This window comes from Myripristis murdjan, chromosome 18 (genome assembly GCF_902150065.1).
Source record: "Myripristis murdjan chromosome 18, fMyrMur1.1, whole genome shotgun sequence".
In the NCBI taxonomy this organism is placed as follows: Eukaryota; Metazoa; Chordata; class Actinopteri; order Holocentriformes; family Holocentridae; genus Myripristis; species Myripristis murdjan.
The window spans coordinates 11,304,085-11,326,341 of record NC_043997.1 but is presented as its reverse complement, the minus strand read 5'-3'; the positions used below and the strand labels follow the sequence as shown (position 1 = coordinate 11,326,341).

Here is a 22,257-nt window from a genome sequence, read left to right as displayed (position 1 = left end):
TGGTCAATGCGGGGCGTGGGATACATTCTGCTGTGCGTTCTTGGTGGATGAATGTGGATGCGACGGTGCGTCGACTACGCACGGCGGTGTAGTAACTTTGAAAGTGCGTGAAAAAACATGAAAGATAGCCCACGACTGAGAGATCGGTAAGACAAAACCTTCAGCCTTGCATATATCCTCACTTTAACCGAATGTTTATTTGGTATTAAGCAGCCAGGATTTATCTTGTTCTATTTTTGGAGATTTGAGACTGCCTTGGATAAGAGATGGTCGGTATGGCACAGGAATGGGCGCGGTATGTCCGCTATTCGAGACGGAAAAAACTCTTTACCTCTCATATGATTGCTGAATAGTGCGTTTATTGCGGCTTTACTGAACTTTATGGGGTCATGGCAGCAATACAATAGCCTATTCCCGTGAGGGCTCGGTTCGCTGGCATGTCCCATTTTCAGCGTTAACGTCCCAAAATCTATTAGTCCGTTACAGCGCCTCACAAGCTGGCTTTCATTCATATAATCTAGGTCTCCACTTTGTTTTTAGCTGATTCCAATAACAGTAATCTTACCCACTGTAACATATTTCTTGACACAGCTTGTTTAAAGAGGCTTCCCAAGTCCTTCTAAATTCTTTATTAAGGGTTTTCCAGTTCTCCTAAGTTATGCAGCCCGTAATAACCACAAAGACTTCGATGCTTGCAAATATCAAACCGGAAAAAGCATGGTTTTCTGTATCGGCAAACTAGAGGCCAGATGTGGCGGCATACACCTATACAACCCCTCACCGTGGGCAACCACATCCTGGTAACCGCCCATATCACATTTGGTTTTCTCATCGCACTAACTTAGACACAAACACACATTTTCTTTAGTGATGAAATTGGATCCTTAAAACAGATACGGATCTCACCAGGAACTTAAACGGGTGGTTGCAATGGAGTGGTTAGAACTTTTGATCAGAGATTTTAGGCTAAAATATATGAAGATCTCAATTATTATCGGGTTAACATCATGCTTTATTATTATCGTGTCTGATCCTGCAACAGTGCTTGCTTGTAGGTTTCTTTTGTTAGTGTGAGTTCCTGCGGACGTGCAGTTGCACCATTAGAGCTGCTTCCTGTGCATGAGCCCCATTAGTGAGAAAGGGAAGTGTGGCAATGACGTTGATGACTGATAGATTAATGAAGCTTTTACCAGACTTGGCCAGCAGGGAAAGTATCAGTCAGTGACAAGATGCATCATCACTTCAGTTTCATCAAAACTGGCATTTGTGAACTTTCATAATATTAATAATGATAAAAAAAAAAAAAAAAAAAAAAATGCTGCCCTTTAATTATAACCATCAGCTCCATGTTCTCAGCACCAGAGCACAGGGTCAGCCATGCAGGTTCTCACAAAACTGGACAAACTGTGTTCATTTTTTTTCTCTGAAAGTTTGCAACTAACCCCAGTACCCTTTTGCCCCAAAGGTTACCACTAACATTAACATTAACCTAACCACATCAATAAACTAAACTGGTAACACTTTACAGTAAGAGTACAACAATTAATGTTAGTTAATGCCGTAATAAACATTAAGTAACAGGTAATAAACATTAAGTAACAGTTAACTAACCGTTAACTAATGTGTCTAAGAATCATTTACTAATGCTGTTCATGCTAAGGTATTAATTTATATGTTATTTAAGGGTTACTGTAGATATTATTAACATTAGTAAATGCCATAATAACCATTAACTAACAGTTAATTAACCATTACAGCATTAGCTAACATTAATTGTTGTACTCTTATTGTAAAGTGTTACCACAAAACCACTACCTCTGAGTTTCCTCCTGTGTGAAACCTGCACAAACTTGCACATTATCAAAGCACTGTAACTTGGACACTAGAGGGCACCAGCATTCATCTATTTATGTAGCCTGTAGTTATGAAGTTTTGACTTCCCCCTTAGTTTGAGGGCCCTTCCTTCCAAGCAGCAGGCACACTCCCTTGACCCATGTGCAGGTCGCAACTGGATCAGCTAACCCGGTTTCCTCATACATACCTCAGTCTTGACACATATTCAGTTAAGGCCTCGGCATGTTCCAGGGAGGGGCAACTTAGATGATAAGACATACAGTGTATTACTTTAATGTTCAAAAGTCAGTGCCTATGTAGGACAAATGGCCTATAATAAACACAACAATTGCAAGGACAAAACAGATTGAAGTTTAACAACGTCCTTATTACAGTTTGTTTGTTTGTTATATATACTGCCATGCATGAGAGGGTTTAATACACAGTTTCCTCAGTATGGCTTTATTAGCCTTTAATGAGCCATCATGTCTTTTTTAGTGCTTTTATGATGTTCAGCAAACAATTTGAGACCAGCCATATATGATTTGAGACATCTGAGTCTTTAAAACAACTGGGAATACTACAAAACACTTATATGCATATCTGCTCTATCTGATATTTACACACTTATGCCTGTTTTTAAAGAAGTAGGCTATGATTTATTATAAGGGAGTTATAATGTTTACTGTTGAACATTACTGAGGCAGGCTAAATTAGAGTATGCACTGCTGGGTTTAGGTTAGTGGTGTCCAATGTGCCATTTAAGGCTCTGAGTATTTTATCTGAACAATACATCATCTGATAGAATTTGTTCTTGTGGGTTGTGTTCTTTACAGTTTCAGTTTTCATAACACATTCTCTTTAATTTTTGAGATAAAGTCTTACTTAAGCATTACCAAAGCCACCTTAATTAAAGCTTCATTCAAAGCTGTTGTAGCTAATTAACTTTATTTCTGAGCTTAACCACAGTTCTTTTACATGTCTAAGCTGAATGTTTTGCATACCTTTTAATGTGATGAAATGGTGAAAATAGTGCGTTCGATTCAAGCTGTTGCTACCTTATCCAAATCACAGTAGAATTACATAATCTCAACATAAATTGTGTCCACATCCTGCAATCCAGAATTTATGCCCAGTTCATCACGGTGTACTTTGTAGTTTGGTTGAAGCACCAAATATTTGTAGTACTAAAACACATTGTTTTGGGATTCAGTTTGACCAGAGTTTACTGTGATTTTTCTAACCACCCATTCTTTTCATCTTGCCACTTGTAGCTCCTGAGTGACTGTGATCCCATCATGCCATTGTTTGTGGTGCGCACTTCCCAGCTGCTATGGGTGCGTCTAGCGGCCCTGGTGTTCTCCTGTGTGGCCTTCAGTGTTGCAGTGCATGGAGCCGACCTTCACCATACTGGCATGACTGACTGGTGTATTTTCTGCTGGGCATTCAGCTTCGCCGGCACCCTGCTGGTTCTACTAGTGGAGCAATTTTCCCTCCAGGCCAGAGTCCCGGTCTCCTGGTCCAACTTCCCCATCACTATGGCCTGCTATGCTGCCCTGCTCTGCCTCTCTGCCTCTGTCATCTTCCCGCTCTGGTCCTTTAAGGAACAAAGGAGCTATGGTGAGCAACGGGACTACCGCATTGCCTCCACAGTCTTCTCCTGTCTGGCAGCGGTGGCCTACATGGGCGAGGTGAGCCTGTCTAAGGCAAGGCCTGGAGAGGTGGCGGGTTACATGGCTACGGCTCCGGGCCTGCTGAAGGTGTGCCAGACCTTTGTGGCCTGTGTTATCTTCATCCTTGTCAGCGACCCCATAACATATGACCGCCATCCGGCACTGCAATGGTGCATGGCGGTCTACTGCATCTGCTTCATCCTCTCCATGGCTGTGGTGGTCTTGTGCGTGGGCGAGTGCACCGGCTGTCTCCCAATCCCATTCTCCAAGTTCCTCTCAGCTTACGGCCTCCTGGCGGTCATCATGTACTTAACTGCCACCATCATCTGGCCTGTGTTTCACTTTGACAAGAAATACCGAACCAGAGGCCTGCCACAAGACAGACTGATTACTGTAGCAGCGCTGACTGCGCTTAACTTCCTGCTTTACCTTGCTGACCTGGCCTACTCTGCCAGACTAGTGTTTGTTACTGTGTGAGACGGGACAAAATGAAGTAGCTAAGAAGCAGACCAATTAATGAGGGAGAAAATGGACATAAAGGGCCCAAGAGCTTCAGTGACTTAACAATGTAGTGTAACTGAATTAGTGAATTGCTGATAAAAAAAAAAAAAAAAAAGACTCTTTGACTCTTTAGCCATCTTTACACAGAGTATCTAACCTTGGGGAAAAGGTCACCCGTTGTAAGTTTGTAATTATATGTCTGGCTATAGGCAAACGGTGGGTTATTATAAGAAGACAAACAGCCCAGTCTGACTTGTGCCAATCCTGGTATGTGTAACCATGCACGCCACTCAGGCAGCCCATTACCTGTGCTCTGTGTGCATAATAAAGTGATTGAGACCCACTGTACCCACTGGGTTACAGTTTAAAAGTCTTTAATTGAATGCTGCCATGAATGGCTGCTACAGCCATGGATTTAGTGTGGGTACCTTTATTGATTGACATCTTTCCAGTCCTGGTTTGATAGCAAATATAATGTTGGCTGTGTTTAAAAACAGAAGAAGGTGATAACACACGTTTGCTCATTCCTGTGAATGAATGAAAGAATGAATTAAGGGACTGGGCCAACTTTATAGACCAACTTCGAGTGGTCTATATAGTGGCTTCATCAAATAATGATAAAAGCTACCAAGAAAATCATTGAAAAAGCATGACATTAAACAGAGTAGTTTAGAGCTAATGTAAACTTCTTTCTTCTGATGAGTTAAAGACCAATAAAGATAAACAAATAACCTCTCTCTGCCCTGCCTTTTTTTTTTTTTTTTTTTTTTTACCAAAGTAAGCTCCTTGTGTAAAGATGGCTTTTGTGTCATAGAGTTAAAAAAAAAAAATAAATAAATAAAAAAAAAAATCAGAGCTATTGCTGCTGAGTTTTGCTGCTGCCAAAAAAGACACAAGAATGAAATCAAGCACACTAAGGTGTATGAGTTTGAAACAAATGCCCTGCTTTTTGCTGTGATACCATTTCACCTCTTGCGTTGAAAAATTATGACTGTGTAGCAAAAGATCTCACCATGAAATCAATTTTCAAACAGTAGAGTAGCAACAAAAATGAGCAGTGCAAAGCCAGTAAAATCCACTGAAATCACACACACTGGAACACTGACAATAGGAGAGGGAAACATTTTTAGCAGGAAGAAATGTATTGATGTGATGCCCAGCCCACCTTTGCTCAGTGTATGTGACCGTTTAACCCAGTTTAACATGATAATCTGTACATTGTCTTATGTGTTTCTTAAATTATAAATATCAGTTATTCTGCAGAAAATGTTTTACATGCAACTTGTGTGAAGACACCAGTGTTTTAGCCAAACAAATGTGATGTAAATCAGCTTTTTCTTCAGCATTAAAGCATCTGCAATAATGTGACGAGTGAATAATTTCTTTTTTCTTTTTTTTTTTCTTTTCTTTTCTTTTTTTTTTTGTCTAACACCGCGGCATGTCTTGAGTGATTACACGATACCACACTGACATCTGCCGGACACACTTGTAAAAACAAATGCAATGTACGTGATTTCCTCATTTCACCACCGCGCACGAACGAAAGTGAAAGTAAATCAGAGCAGGGCAGACCACGGGGAAAAAATCTCTCTCTCTTCGCTAAATTCTTCGACAACATGAGCGGTGAGTTAGGCCTGCTTCTTTCACTTATCCGTCAAAACTGTGCATTAAATAATCTCTCTTATGCGAAAACACACAAAAGGAACCATTTCCTTCAAAGTAGCATCATATCCTCCAGCTGCTACAGCAAGGCAGGAGGACTTGCTACAGCAACTGAGCTGTCTGTCAGTTCAGCGACGGAGGAGACTGATGTTAATTAACGTATCCATGGTAACAGAAGTCCAATATAGGCCAATCAGTTAGGTGTCACTCAGTTTTATGATTATGATTTTGCTGATCTTGGACTCATTCCTGCTCTGTGCAGTGACAAAGATGAAGACACATGTTCTGTTTAATTTCATTATAGTAAATAGGCATTGATTCATTTCCCTTGGATTTTTTGTTTACAGATAGACAACAATCAAAACATTTTGTAGTAGTAAAGTAACGCTTAGAGAACGAGAGAGAGAGAGAGAGAGAGAGAGAGAGAGAGAGAGAGAGAGAGAGAGAGAGAGAGAGAGAGCGAGCATTAATTTAATTCTTTTTAGTCATGTTTTCCTAATACCACATGCATGCATGTGCATGTATGTAGGGGTGTGTGTGTGTGTGTGTGTATGTATGTGTGTTCAGACCATTCTTGTCACTTGGGTCTTGTGTGCCTGCTCCTGTTTCCTGTTCTTTGGGTCCACTGGTTCAGGCCTTGCGCAATTCAAGGGTGTTCATATCTATCACATTATGCAACATTTTCCCCCGACTATACTTTCTCTCTGTTTACATTCAATTTTCAATTCAATTTCAATTTAATTTATTTATATAGCCCAGAATCACAAATTACAGATTTGTCACAAAGGGCTTTACAGGAAATACAACATCCTCTGTCCTTGGACCCTCAAATCGGATGAGGAACAACTCCCTAAAAATACATATAAAGATATGAACATACACAATTACACATACAAATGCAAAGGTATTATTCACGATAAAAAAATGACTCTTTCTCCACAAAATAATCACTCTGCATTAGGTAATGGAGATGATTACAAAACACACCCAGAGGTCATGGAACAAGCAAGAGACAAATGTCCAGTATTAGGCTACTTATGCTGAGTTGTTTTTCTCTTCTAGTGGACACAAGAAGGGTTGTCCTGCTGGGGAAAACTGGAACTGGGAAAAGCAGCCTAGCAAACACCATATTTGGAGACACTGTATTCAAGACAAGCGGTTCTCCAAAATCCCAGACTCGTATTTGTAAAGCAGAGTCCAGATCTGTCAATGGAAGAAGCATCACTTTGATTGACACTCCTGGATTCTTTGACACAGAGAAAACTGAGGAGCAGCAGAAGAAAGAGATGCTGAAGTGTGTCTTAGAGTGCGCTCCTGGGCCTCACGCTTTTCTCATCGTGCTCAAAGTGGAGAGATACACAGATCAAGAGGAGGCTGTGGTCAGACAGATTTCCCAATATTTCTCTGCAGAAGCTTTCAGATATGCTGCAGTTGTCTTCACCCATGGTGACCAGCTTGATGAAGGAGAGAAAATTCACAACTTTGTCAATCAGAGTAAAGGCCTGAGGGATCTTGTGGAGAAGTGTGGTGGCCGCTGTCATGTCATTGATAACAGATACTGCAACAACAACCAGCAGGACCCCTTCAGGAGCAACAAGTTCCAGGTGGCTCAGCTGCTCTGCACAATAGACAAGATAATTAAGGACAACAATGGAGGCTGCTACTCCAGTGAGCTGTTAGATGCAGCAGAGAGAGAAATACAACAGGAGGAAGAGCGTATTAGACAGTCATCAAGAAACATGTCAGAGAGAGAGATTAGAGAAAAGGCAAAAATCGGGGCATTTAAGAGGTTTTGGATCAGATTTGCAGGTGTCACAACAGGAGCATTTTTGGGAGCTTTCCTTGGTGTCTTGGTTGCTGGGACAGTTATTTATTATGCATTGATGCAATTGAAGCTACAACATTTAGCAGCAATAGCAGGAATGGTAGTAGCAGGAGGACTAGGACCAGCTGGAATGGTTTTACGCACATCTGCAGCAGTAGGAGCAGTTATAGGAGGTGTTACAGGATATTATGCAGCTGAGGAGGCAGAAACAGTAGATGAGGCAGTTGACAAGGCAGCTGGAGCTGTCTTTAATATAGCTAAGGCTGCTGTCTGTGGATTTTTACAGATTAAGAGAACAGAATAAAGACAAAAAAGATGACTGAGTCTTAAAACATTACTTTAAAATGGTGATTTAAAAAAACATATAGCTTACAATTACATGATAATGAGTCCAGGAACAATGGATTAAACATAGTTACTAATGAAAGAACTATTCTAATCAATGGTTCATTTAAGCTCTAGATTTTAGTTTTTCATCATGTTTGTCTTTGTGACTGTGTTTCAAACTTAAGCCTCTCCTGTCAAATTATATGAAGCTGATTACTCGTGTGTCCTTTCAGATGTCTCTTCTTTCCATAAAACCAAACACTTGCTGTTCAGACCGCTGCTCCACCAGATCATAGACTGAAAACTATTGTGCCACATACAGTTAAATCAAAGGCACAGCTCTGATTATACAGTTGAAAATTTAAGAGACCAGAGGAGCTCTCTTCCATTATGCATTCCAACTTCTGGAAGTCCACAAGGACTGTGTCAGTGCCCACCCTCTGGAAAACATCTGCTGTCATACTGGTGCCCAAGAAGCCCAGACCATCAGAGCTAAATCAATACCGGATAGTTGAACTCATCTTAATCAACTCAACTTACATCATGTACAACTCATCTTACATCTTGCATCATCCTCCCAATTGTTGGACCACAATTGGACCCCAGTCAGTTTACCTGTAAGGCCAAAAAGGGGACAGAGGACGCTGAAAATCATGCCTCCTTCACTCCTTCCTACAGCACCTAGAATCACCTGGTAATTTAGTGAGACTCCTCTTTCCCAGCCTCAGTTCTGCTTTCAACTCCATCCACTGCCACCAGATGTTTGGGAAACTTCACCACCTCTCATCCACTGGGTGTACAGCTTCCTCAGTGCCAGACCACAAACAGTTGGAGAGGACATTTTATTTTTTTCCATAGACAAACATGTAGAAATAGAAACAGACCGACAAATGAATGAATGAAAGAATGAATGAATGAATGAATTAAGGGACTGGGCCAACTTTATAGACCAACTTCAAGTGGTCTATAAAGTGGCTTCATCAAAATAATAATGAAAACTACCAAGAAAATCATTGCAAAAGCATGACATTAAACAAAGGAGTGTAGAGTTAATGTAAACTTCTTTCTTCCGATGAGTTAAAGACTGATAAAGATAAACAAATAACCTCTCTCTGCCCTGCCTTTTTTTCAGCCAGGTAAGCTCCCTGTGTAAAGACGGCCTTTGTGTCATAGAGAAAAAACAAAACAAACAAACAAACAAACAAACAAAAAAATAAAACATATTGCTGCTGAGGGAGCTGTGCTGCTGCCAAAAAAAGACACAAGAATGAAATCAAGCACACTTAGGTGTATGAGTTTGAAACAAATGCCCTGCTTTTTGCTTTTTTTTTTTTTTTTTTTTTTTTTCACCTCGTGTAGAAAAAATTCTGACTGTGTAGCAAAATGTACAGAGTGAAAGATCTCACCATGAAATCAATTTTCAAATGGTAGGGTGGCAAGAAAAATGAGCAAAGCAAAGCCAGTAAAATCCACTGAAATCACTCACACTGGAACATTGAGAATGGGAGAGGAAAACATTTTCAGCAGGAAGAAATGTATTGATGTGATGCCCAGCCCACCTTTGCTCAGTGTATGTGACCGTTTAACCCAGTTTAACATGATAATCTGTACATTGTCTTATGTGTTTCTTAAATTATAAATATTAGTTCTTCTGCAAAAAATATTTTACATGCAGTTTTTGTGTAGACACCAATGTTTTAACCTAACAATTTTTTTTCTTCGGTATTAAAGCATTTGCAAGAATGTGACGAGTGAATAAAGTTTTTTTTTTTTTTTTTTTTGTCTAACACCACGGCATGTCTTTTGAGAGTGATTACACTATAGCACACTGACACCTGCCGGACACACTTGTAAAAACAAATGCAGCTTTCCTCATTTCACCACGGCGCATGAACAAAAGTGAAAGTAAACCAGAGCAGAGCAGACCACGGGGAAAAGTCTCCCTTTCTACGTTCAGTTCTTCGACAACATGAGCGGTGAGTTAGGCCTGCTTCTTTCACTTTTTATCCGTCAAAACTGAGCATTAAATAATCTCTCATATGCGAAACTTTAAAGGAAAAAAAAAAAAACACAAACACACACACACACACACACACACACACAAAATGATCCATTTCCTTCAAAGTAGCGTCATAGCCTCCAGCTGCTACAGCAAAGCAGACCGTCTTGAAACAATACTCTGCTAATCCAAGCATGTGTGTATTCCAGCAAACACATACTTTATAGTCCTAACAACTAATTTAATCTGCTGTGTGTCACTTATAGTACCAACTCTGCTCTTTGTAGTGTGAATGAATACCTTCCTCACATGTTATGCAAGGGTTTAACATACCTGGGGAAATGTTTCAGTGGCCATTAGTAAGCAAGCTGAACATAAATGCAGACCTTGTCGCATTTTCAGATAATTAGGTATGGAAAATACAATAAATTAAGTTTCATTTAGGTGCAACACGCATTTTATATCTTAATTACTGTGAGCTGACCTGAGTAAAGAGACACATTGTGCATTTATTATGGCAAACAAAAAAACAAATGAATTAATACAATCTGAGTTAAGTAATATCCTATCATTACACGCAGGGTCCCATATGATTGGCTTATTATTCATGGCTGCTTTTCTTATGTCATTTCTATGTTTTGTCCAAAGCAAAGCCAAGAAAATGATTCTCCATTTTCTAACTTTTCTCGTCATGGTAGCAAGCAAATGTATCAGGAAAGAATGGCATCCCGCTTCATTATAATCATTGACTAATATGTAAAAGACGGATTCTTTCTGTAAACAATATTTCATGCTGTGTGACATTTGCTGCTACAACATAAATAAATGGATGAAACACCTGAGCAGGCATGAGGCAAATGTACAGTTTACCTCTACTGAGATGTTATTGTCTTCTTATGAACAGATACAAGGAGGATCGTCCTGCTGGGGGAAACCAGAGCTGGGAAAAGCAGCCTAGCAAACACCATATTTGGAGAAACTGTATTCGAGACGGCCAGTTCTCCAAACTCCCAGACTAGTATTTGTAAAGCAGAGTCCAGATCTGTCAACGGCAGAAGCATCACTTTGATCGACACTCCTGGATTCGTTGACACAGAGAAAACTGAGGAGCAGCTAAAGAAAGAAATGCTGAAGTGTGTCTTAGAGTGTGCTCCTGGGCCTCATGCTTTTCTCATCGTGCTCAAAGTGGAGAGATACACAGATCAAGAGGAGGTTATTGTCAGACAGATTTCCCAATATTTCTCTGCAGAAGCTTTCAGATATGCTGCAGTTGTCTTCACTCACGGTGACCAGCTTGATGAAGAAATGAAAATTCATGACTTTGTCAATCAGAGTGAAGGCCTGAGTGATCTTGTGAAGAAGTGTGGTGGCCGCTGTCACGTCATTGATAACAAATACTGGTGGAACAACCAGCAAGATCCCTACAGGAGCAACCAGTTCCAGGTGGCTCAGCTGCTCTGCACAATAGACGAGATAATTGAGCAAAATAATGGAGGCTGTTACACCAATGAATTGTTAGAGGCAGCAGAGAGAGAAATACAAAAGGAGGAAGAGCGTATTAGACAGTCATCAAGAAATATGTCAGAGATAGAGATCAGAGAAAAGACTGAAATCAGTGCTTTGAAGAGATTGTGCCACATACAGTAAAGTCAAAGGCCACAGCTCTGATTGTACAGTTGAAAATTTAAGAGACCAGAGGAGCTCTCTTCCATTATGCATTCCATCTTCTGGAAGTCCACCAGGACTGTGTCAGTGCCCACCCTCTGGAAAACATCTGCTGTCATACCGGTGCCCAAGAAGCCCAGACCATCAGAGCTAAATCAGTACTGGCTAGTTGAACTCATCTTAATCAACTCAACTTACATCATGTACAACTCATCTTACATCATCCTCAACTCGTCAGCAACTCATCTTACATCTTGCATCATCCTCCCAATTGTTGGACCACAATTGGACCCCAATCGGTTTACCTGTAAGGCCAAAAAGGGGACAGAGGACGCTGAAAATCATGCCTCCTTCACTCCTTCCTACAACACCTAGAATCACCTGGTAATTTAGTGAGACTCCTCTTTCCCAGCCTCAGTTCTGCTTTCAACTCCATCCACTGCCACCAGATGTTTGGGAAACTTCACCACCTCTCATCCACTGGGTGTACAGCTTCCTCAGTGCCAGACCACAAACAGTTGGAGAGGACATTTTATTTTTTTCCATAGACAAACATGTAGAAATAGAAACAGTCCGACGAATGAATGAATGAAAGAATGAATGAATGAATGAATTAAGGGACTGGGCCAACTTTATAGACCAACTTCGAGTGGTCTATAAAGTGGCTTCATCAAAATAATAATGAAAACTACCAAGAAAATCATTGCAAAAGCATGACATTAAACAGAGTAGTTTAGAGCTGTCTTCCAATGAGTTAAAGACCGATAAAGATAAACAAATAACCTCTCTCTGCCCTGCCTTTTTTTCAGCCAGGTAAGCTCCCTGTATAAAGACGGCCTTTGTGTCATAGAGAAAAAACAAAACAAACAAACAAACAAAAAAATAAAACAGATATTGCTGCTGAGGGAGTTGTGCTGCTGCCCAAAAAAGACACAAGAATGAAATCAAGCACACTTAGGTGTATGAGTTTGAAACAAATGCCCTGCTTTTTGCTTTTTTGTTTTTTTGTTTCACCTTTTGTGTAGAAAAAATTCTGACTGTGTAGCAAAATGTACAGAGTGAAAGATCTCACCATGAAATCAATTTTCAAATGGTAGGGTGGCAAGAAAAATGAGCAGAGCAAAGCCAGTAAAATCCACTGAAATCACACACACTGGAACATTGAGAATGGGAGCGGAAAACATTTTCAGCATGAAGAAATGAATTGATGTGATGCCCAGCCCACCTTTGCTCAGTGTATGTGACCCTTTAACCCAGTTTAACATGATAATCTGAACATTGTCTTATGTGTTTCTTAAATTATAAATATTAGTTCTGCTAAAAATGTTTTACATGCAGTTTTTGTGTAGACACCAGTGTTTTAACCTAACAAATGTGACCTAACCTAACACATTTTTTTCTTCGGTATTAAAGCATTTGCAAGAATGTGACGAGTGAATAAAGTTTTTTTTTTTTTTTTGTCTAACACCACGACATGTCTTTTGAGAGTGATTACACTGTAGCACACTGACACCTGCCGGACACACTTGTAAAAACAAATGCAGCTTTCCTCATTTCACCACGGCGCATGAACAAAAGTGAAAGTAAACCAGAGCAGAGCAGACCACGGGGAAAAGTCTCCCTTTTTACGTTCAGTTCTTCGACAACATGAGCGGTGAGTTAGGCCTGCTTCTTTCACTTTTTATCCGTCAAAACTGAGCATTAAATAATCTCTCATATGCGAAACTTTAAAGGAAAAACACACACACACACACACACACACACACACACACACACACACACACACACACACACACACACACACACAAAATGATCCATTTCCTTCAAAGTAGCGTCAGCCTCCAGCTGCTACAGCAAAGCAGACCGTCTTGAAACAATACTCTGCTAATCCAAGCATGTGTGTATTCCAGCAAACACATACTTTATAGTCCTAACAACTAATTTAATCCGCTGTGTGTCACTTATAGTACCAACTCTGCTCTTTGTAGTGTGAATGAATACCTTCCTCACATGTTATGCAAGGGTTTAACATGCCTGGGGAAATGTTTCAGTGGCCATTAGTAAGCAAGCTGAACATAAATGCAGACCTTGTCGCATTTTCAGATAATTAGGTATGGAAAATACAATAAATTAAGTTTCATTTAGGTGCAACACTCATTTTATATCTTAATTACTGTGAGCTGACCTGAGTAAAGAGACACATTGTGCATTTATTATGGCAAACAAAAAAACAAATGAATTAATACAATCTGAGTTAAGTAATATCCTATCATTACACGCAGGGTCCCATATGATTGGCTTATTATTCATGGCTGCTTTTCTTATGTCGTTTCTATGTTTTGTCCAAAGCAAAGCCAAGAAAATGATTCTCCATTTTCTAACTTTTCTCGTCATGGTAGCAAGCAAAGGTATCAGGAAAGAATGGCATCCCGCTTCATTATAATCATTGACTAATATGTAAAAGACGGATTCTTTCTGTAAACAATATTTCATGCTGTGTGACATTTGCTGTTACACCATAAATAAATGGACACCTGAGCAGGCATGAGGCAAATGTACAGTTTACCTTTACTGAGCTGTTATTGTCTTCTTATGAACAGATACAAGGAGGATCGTCCTGCTGGGGAAGACCAGTGTTGGGAAAAGCAGCCTAGCAAACACCATATTTGGAGACACTGTATTCGAGATTGCCAGTTCTCCAAACTCCCAGACTAGTATTTGTAAAGCAGAGTCCAGATCTGTCAGTGGCAGAAGCGTCACTTTGATTGACACCCCTGGATTCTTTGACTCAGAGAAAACTGAGGAGCAGCTTAAGAAAGAGATGGTGAAGTGTGTCTTAGAGTGTGCTCCTGGGCCTCACGCTTTTCTCATCGTGCTCAAAGTGGAGAGATACACAGATCATGAGGAGGCCCTTGTCAAAAAGATTTCCCAGTATTTCTCTGAAGAAGCTTTCAGATATGCTGCAGTTGTCTTCACCCACGGTGACCAGCTTGATGAAGCAATGAAAATTCATGACTTTGTCAATCAGAGTGAAGGTCTGAGTGATCTTGTGGAGAAGTGTGGTGGCCGCTGTCACGTCATTGATAACAAATACTGGTGGAACAACCAGCAAGATCCCTACAGGAGCAACCAGTTCCAGGTGGCTCAGCTGCTCTGCACAATAGACGAGATAATTGAGCAAAATAATGGACGCTGTTACACCAATGAATTGTTAGAGGCAGCAGAGAGAGAAATACAAAAGGAAGAAGAGCGTATTAGACAGTCATCAAGAAACATGTCAGAGATAGAGATCAGGGAAAAGACTGAAATCGGTGCTTTGAAGAGATTGTGCCACATACAGTAAAGTCAAAGGCGACAGCTCTGATTGTACAGTTGAAAATTTAAGAGACCAGAGGAGCTCTCTCCCATTATGCATTCCATCTTCTTGAAGTCCACAAGGACTGTGTCAGTGCCCACCCTCTGGAAAACATCTGCTGTCATACCGGTGCCCAAGAAGCCCAGACCATCAGAGCTAAATCAATACCGGATAGTTGAACTCATCTTAATCAACTCAACTTACATCATGTACAACTCATCTTACATCATCCTCAACTCATCAGCAACTCATCTTACGTCTTGCATCATCCTCCCAATTGTTGGACCACAATTGGACCCCAATCAGTTTACCTGCAAGGCCAAAAAGGGGACAGAGGACGCTGAAAATCATGCCTCCTTCACTCCTTCCTACAACACCTAGAATCACCTGGTAATTTAGTGAGACTCCTCTTTCCCAGCCTCAGTTCTGCTTTCAACTCCATCCACTGCCACCAGATGATTGGGAAACTTCACCACCTCTCATTCACTGGATGTACAGCTTCCTCAGTGACAGACCACAAACAGTTGGAGAGGACATTTTATTTTTTTCCATAGACAAACATGTAGAAATAAAAACAGACCGACAAATGAATGAATGAAAGAATGAATGAATGAAGGGACTGGGCCAACTTTATAGACCAACTTCAAGTGGTCTATAAAGTGGCTTCATCAAAATAATAATGAAAACTACCAAGAAAATCATTGCAAAAGCATGACATTAAACAAAGGAGTTTGGAGCTAATGTAAACTTCTTTCTTCCAATGAGTTAAAGACCAATAAAGATAAACAAATAACCTCTCTCTGCCCTGCCTTTTTTTCACCAAAGTAAGCTCCTTGTATAAAGATGGCTTTTGTGTCATAGAGTTTTAAAAAAAAAAAAAAAAAAAAAAAAATCAGAGCTATTGCTGCTGAGTTGTGCTGCTGCCAAAAAAGACACGAGAGTGAAATCAGGCACACTTAGGTGTATGGGTTTGAAACAAATGCCCTGCTTTTTGCTGTGATACCATTTCACCTCTTGTGTAGAAAAATTATGACTGTGTAGCAAAATGTACAGTGTGAAAGATCTCACCATGAAATCAATTTTCAAACAGTAGAGTGGCAACAAAAATGAGCAGTGCAAAGCCAGTAAAATCCACTGAAATCACACACACTGGAACATTGAGAATGGGAGAGGGAAACGTTTTCAGCAGGAAGAAATGTATTGATGTGATGCCCAGCCCACCTTTGCTCAGTGTATGTGACCCAGTTTTAACCCAGTTTAACATGATAATCTGTATATTGTCTTATGTGTTTCTGCAATTATAAATTTTAGTTCTTCTGCAAAAAATATTTTACATGCAATTTGTGTGTAGACACCAATGTTTTAGCCAAACAAATGTGATGTACAGTACAGGCCAAAAGTTTGGACACACCTTCTCATTCAATGTGTTTTCTTTATTTTCATGACTATTTACATTGTAGATTCTCACTGAAGGAATCAAAACTATAAATGAACACATGTGGAGTTATGTACTTAACAAAAAAAAGTGAAATAACTGAAAACACGTTTTATATTCTAGTTTCTTCAAAATAGCCACCCTTCGCTCTGATTACTGCTTTGCACACTCTTGGCTTTTTCTCCATGACCTTCAAGAGGTAGTCACCTGAAATGGTTTTCACTTCACAGGTGTGCCTTATCAAGGTTAATTAGTGGCTTTATCAATGGGGTTGGGACCATCAGTTGTGTTGTGCAGAAGTCAGGTTACTACACAGCCGACAGCCCTATTGGACAACTGTTAAAATTCATATTATGGCAAGAACCAATCAGCTAACTAAAGAAAAACGAGTGGCCATCATTACTTTAAGAAATGAAGGTCAGTCAGTCCGGAAAATTGCAAAAACTTTAAATGTGTCCCCAAGTGGAGTCGCAAAAACCATCAAGCGCTACAACGAAACTGGCACACATGAGGACCGACCCAGGAAAGGAAGACCAGGAGTCACCTCTGCTTCTGAGGACAAGTTCATCCGAGTCACCAGCCTCAGAAATCGCAAGTTAACAGCAGCTCAGATCAGAGACCAGATAAATGCCACACAGAGTTCTAGCAGCAGACCCATCTCTAGAACAACTGTTAAGAGGAGACTGCGCCAATCAGGCCTTCATGGTCAAATAGCTGCTAGGAAACCACTGCTAAGGAGAGGCAACAAGCAGAAGAGATTTGTTTGGGCCAAGAAACACAAGGAATGGACATTAGACCAGTGGAAATCTGTGCTTTGGTCTGATGAGTCCAAATTTGAGATCTTTGGTTCCAATCGCCGTGTCTTTGTGAGATGCAGAAAAGGTGAACGGATGGATTCCACATGCCTGGTTCCCACTGTGAAGCATGGAGGAGGAGGTGTGATGGTGTGGGGGTGTTTTGCTGGTCACACTGTTGGGGATTTATTCAAAATTGAAGGCACACTGAACCAGCATGGCTACCACAGCATCCTGCAGCGACATGCCATCCCATCCGGTTGCATTTAGTTGGACCATCATTTATTTTTCAACAGGACAATGACCCCAAACACACCTCCAGGCTGTGTAAGGGCTATTTGACCAAGAAGGAGAGTGACGGAGTGCTGCGGCAGATGACCTGGCCTCCACAGTCACCGGACCTGAACCCAATCGAGATGGTTTGGGGTGAGCTGGACCGCAGAGTGAAGGCAAAGAGGCCAACAAGTGCTAAACACCTCTGGTAACTCCTTCAAGACTGTTGGAAAACCATTTCAGGTGACTACCTCATGAAGCTCATCGAGAGAATACCAAGAGTGTGCAAAGCAGTAATCAGAGCAAAGGGTGGCTATTTTGAAGAAACTTGAATATAAAACATGTTTTCAGTTATTTCACCTTTTTTTGTTAAGTACATAACTCCACATGTGTTCATTCATAGTTTTGATTCCTTCAGTGAGAATCTACAATGTAAATAGTCATGAAAATAAAGAAAACGCATTGAATGAGAAGGTGTGTCCAAACTTTTGGCCTGTACTGTACATCAGTATTAAAGCATTTGCAAGAATGTGACCAACGAGTAAAGTTTTTTTTTTTTTTTTGTCTAACACCGCGGCATGTCTTGAGTGATTACACGATACCACACTGACACCTGCTGGACACACTTGTAAAAACAAATGCAATATACGTGCTTTCCTCATTTCACCACGGCGCATGAACAAAAGTGAAAGTAAACCAGAGCAGAGCAGACCACGGGGAAAAATCTCTCTTTCTTCGTTAAATTCTTCGACAACATGAGCAGTGAGTTAGGCCTGCTTCTTTCACTTATTATCCGTCAAAACTGAGCATTAAATCATCTCTCTTATGCGAAACTTTAAAGGGGAAAACCCCCCACAAAAGGAACCATTTCCTTCAAAGTAGCGTCAAGCCTCCAGCCGCTACAGCAAAGCAGACCGGTTTGTGTCTGCTGTGTGTATTCCAGCAAACACATGTCTTATAGTCCTAACAACTAATTTAATCCGCTGTGTGTCACAAATAGTACCAACTCTGCTCTTTGTAGTGTGAATGAATATCCTCTTCTCATGTTATGCAAGGGTTCAACATGCCTGGTGAAATGTTTCAGTGGCCATTAGTAAGCAAACTGAACATAAATGCAGATCTTGTCGCATTTTCAGATCATTAGGCATGGAAAATAGAATAAGTTAAATTTAGGTGCAACACTCATTTTATATCTTAATTACTGTGAGCTGATCTGCATAAAGAGACACATCGTGCATAAATTATGGCAAAGAAAAAACAAATGAATTAATACAGTCTGAGTTAAGGCATATCCTATCATTACATGCAGGGTCCCATATGATTGTCTTATTATTCATGGCTGCTTTTCTTATGTCGTTTCTATGTTTTGTCCAAAGCAAAGCCAAGAAAATGATTCTCCATTTTCTAACTTTTCTCATCATGGTAGCAAGCAAATGTATCAGGAAAGAATGGCATCCCACTTCATTATAATCGTTGACTAATATGTAAAAGACGGATTCTTTCTGTAAACAATATTTCATGCTGTGTGACATTTGCTGCTACATCATAAATGAATGGACACCTGCCTGCTCAGGTGTCCATTCATTCATGAAGCAAACGTACAGTTTACCTTTACTGAGCTGTTATTGTCTTCTTATGAACAGATACTAGGAGGATCGTTCTGCTGGGGAAAACCGGAGCCGGGAAAAGCAGCCTAGCAAACACCATATTTGGAGAGCCTGTGTTCAAAGTCAGCTGCTCTACCAGTGTTTGCCAAGCAGGGTCCAGATCTGTCAACAGCAGAAGCGTCACTTTGATCGACACTCCTGGATTCTTTCACACAGAAAAAACTGAGGTGCAGCTGAAGAAAGAGATAGTGAAGTGTGTCATAGAGTGCGCTCCTGGGCCTCATGCTTTTCTCATCGTGCTCAAGGTGGGAACACACACAGATCAAGAGGAGGCCGTTGTCAAAAACATCTGTGAATATTTCTCTCAAGAGGTATTTAGGTATGCTGCAGTTGTCTTCACCCACGGTGACCAGCTTGTTGAAGCAATGAAAATCCACGACTTTGTCAGTCAGAGTAAAGGCCTGAGTGGTCTTGTGGAGAAGTGTGGTGGCCGCTGTCACGTCATTGATAACAAATACTGGAAGAACACCCAGCAGGATCCCTACAGGAGCAACCAGTTCCAGGTGGCTCAGCTGCTCTGCACAATAGACAAGATAATTAAGGACAACAATGGAGGCTGCTACACCACTGAGATTTTAAAAGCTGCGGAGAGAAAAATGCAAGAAGAGAAACAGATAGAGAACAGCGACAAAGAGAAAATCAGTGTATTTAGGAGGTTTTTGATCGGATTTAGAAGGGTTGTAACAGGACAATCAATAAGAGCTTGCTTTGGTGTGGTGCTGACAGTAGGATTTGCTGTCACAGCTGTGCTCTGCGCTTTAAAGTTTGTGAAATTTTCAAGACTAACAAAAGTAGCAAGCGGAGAGGTGGCAGAACTGTAATGGCAGTATTAAAGGAATACTCCAACATTTTGGGCAAAATAGCCGTTTCCCGACTTACCCAGACTGAGACAAGACCTTTGATACTATTTTCATCTATGTATGTGCACTGCTTCAGGTCCTATGGGTAGCATTTCATGTTCGCTTAGCATAAAGACTGTTTAGCTTAAAATTACATTATAATCAGTCAAGGAACAATGGGATAATTATAGTTACTAATATGAAAGAACTATTCTAATCAATGGTTCATTTAAGCTCTAGGTTTTAGTTTTTCACCATGTATGGCTTTGTGACCGTGTTTCAAACTTAAGCCTCTCCTGTCAAATTGTATGAAGCTGATTACTTGTATGTCCTTTCAGATGTCTCTTCTTTCCATAAAACCAAACACTTGCTGTTTAGACTGCTGCTCCACCAGATCGCAGCTCGCATACAGTAAAGTCAAAGGCCACAGCTCTGATTATACAGATTAAAATTTAAGAGACCAGAAGAGCTCTCCCTCATTATGCATTCCGTCTTTTGGAAGTCCTACAGGCCTGTGTCAGTGCCCACCCTCTGGAAAACATCTGCTGTCATACTGGTGTCCAAGAGAGCCAGACCATCAGAGTAAATCACTACTGGCTAGTTGAACTCATCTTAATCAACTCAACTTACATCATGTGCAGCTCATTTTATATCATCCTCAACTCATCAGCAACTCATCTTACATCTTGCATCATCCTCCCAATTGTTGGACCACAATTGGACCCCAATCAGTTGTAAGGCGAAAATGGGGACAGAGGACGCTGAAAATCATGCCTCCTTCACTCCTTCCTACAACACCTAGAATCACCCAGTAATTTGGCAAGACTCCTCTTTCCCAGCCTCAGTTCTGCTTTCAACTCCATCCAGTGCCACCAGATGATTGGGAAACTTCACCACCTCTCATCCACTGGGTGTACAGCTTCCTCAGTGACAGACCACAAACAGTTGGAGTGGGCACTGCAACGTCAGCCATCAACCAGCAACCCCCATCACCGACACTGGAGCCCCACACGGTTGTGTCCTGAGCCCCCTCCTGTTTACCCTCTATACCAATGACTCTACCAGCCCATCACCCATCACCACATACGTCAAATATTCTGAGGGCACTGCCATATTTGCACTCCTTAATGACAATGATTGTGTTCTAGGCTGTCAGGACTTCCATCTCCCACTTCACACAATGGACAATTACCTGCAGCTGAAGTGGTGAAAACAAAAGAATTGATAATTAACACTTTCAGCACACACAGCACATCCCACAACTCCATCCATAAATGTGGATGTTTTCTATATGGATGTTTTTTTTTTTTTTTTTTTTTTTTTTTTTTTTATACGCTTGGATGTTTCTACATGTATGGACGTTTTTTATGCTGTCAGATGGTGGTGTTTATTGTTTCTATGTACCTGTGTGTCTATGTGAGGCACTGTACAGATTGTTGGCAACAAATTTCCTCACTAAACGACAATAAAGAACCTATCTATCTAAAACAGAGCCTCGATCTTGATTTCTGAAGTTCCAGAAAACAACTGCTCTTGAAGATAGGGCTTAATTTCTAACTATCTGACCTCTCTACTGTTACTGAAATTTGCCGGTATTTCTGCCGACCATTGTATGACTATTATTGTCATTTTATTGGCCATCATTTTAATATTTAATCTAAAGTTGACATTAAATGTCATTTTAGAAACCTTATTCATGTGTGATTCCCTTTTTTGTCACTGACTCTGAGCCAGTTGTTAACATAATCATGATAACTTAATTTACTCCTACAACTTTACTTAATTTCAAGGAGAATAGAGCACACACGTCCAAAAAAGGGTTTCAGTCATGTGCAAGACAGATGAACATCAAAACCTGGAGAAAAAAAAAAAAAAGTAGAATCTGCACACTGAACAATATTTCACAAACCTTGATAGAAACGTCAGGAATTTGATTAAATATTCAAAGGGAGCTCATGTTCACTGTGTGGTTTCTACTTTTTACCTAGAGGTTTTCTTGAGTAAAATTATGAATGGAAGACTTATTTTTATGAGTATTTTTCTTGGATGGTTTTGCTACTTTTACTCAAGTAATTAGCTTGAGTACTTCTTCACCACTGAATAGGTAAACTTTTCTTTTTACATGCATCTTAACAAGGATCTCAGAGTCCTTTGAACATGGTGCAGTAACTCAGTGTCTTTCTTTCACACACAATTGATCACAAAACAGTGTCTGACATGTTTAAAATATATTCTACCCTCCCTCGGAGGGATACACCTGGATCACAAGGCAGGTACTCTTTCCTTTAGCATTTCTTATTCACAGTGACCCAACAATTGTGCAGATTACATTTTTGCATCCACGCTTCCCCTGTTGTTTAATTATGTTTAATTAATCATGTTTGGGTAACATCAGTCATTGTGTTAGCT

The 22,257-nt window shown here is 40.5% G+C and overlaps 3 protein-coding genes across 3 annotated transcripts; all 3 read left to right on the top strand.

Annotated features, from left to right (window-relative positions):
- The first annotated feature begins 45 nt into the window (after positions 1-45).
- Positions 46-5,361, top strand: LOC115376369 (myeloid-associated differentiation marker homolog). Its single transcript, XM_030075910.1, has 2 exons — positions 46-146; positions 3,108-5,361. Exon 2 carries the CDS (start codon positions 3,132-3,134, stop codon positions 3,981-3,983), a length of 852 nt encoding a protein of 283 aa, XP_029931770.1. The 5' UTR covers positions 46-146; positions 3,108-3,131; the 3' UTR covers positions 3,984-5,361.
- A 219-nt stretch (positions 5,362-5,580) lies between these two features.
- On the top strand, positions 5,581-19,924 carry LOC115376224 (GTPase IMAP family member 8-like). The gene is made up of 4 exons (XM_030075715.1): positions 5,581-5,630; positions 14,086-14,824; positions 15,259-15,332; positions 18,986-19,924. The coding sequence occupies exons 1-4, from the start codon at positions 5,624-5,626 to the stop codon at positions 19,828-19,830; spliced, it is 1,665 nt and encodes a 554-aa protein (XP_029931575.1). The 5' UTR covers positions 5,581-5,623; the 3' UTR covers positions 19,831-19,924.
- On the top strand, positions 9,674-12,049 carry LOC115376371 (GTPase IMAP family member 7-like). Its single transcript, XM_030075911.1, has 2 exons — positions 9,674-9,797; positions 10,725-12,049. The coding sequence occupies exons 1-2, from the start codon at positions 9,791-9,793 to the stop codon at positions 11,465-11,467; spliced, it is 750 nt and encodes a 249-aa protein (XP_029931771.1). The 5' UTR covers positions 9,674-9,790; the 3' UTR covers positions 11,468-12,049.
- Positions 19,925-22,257: the final 2,333 nt, after the last annotated feature.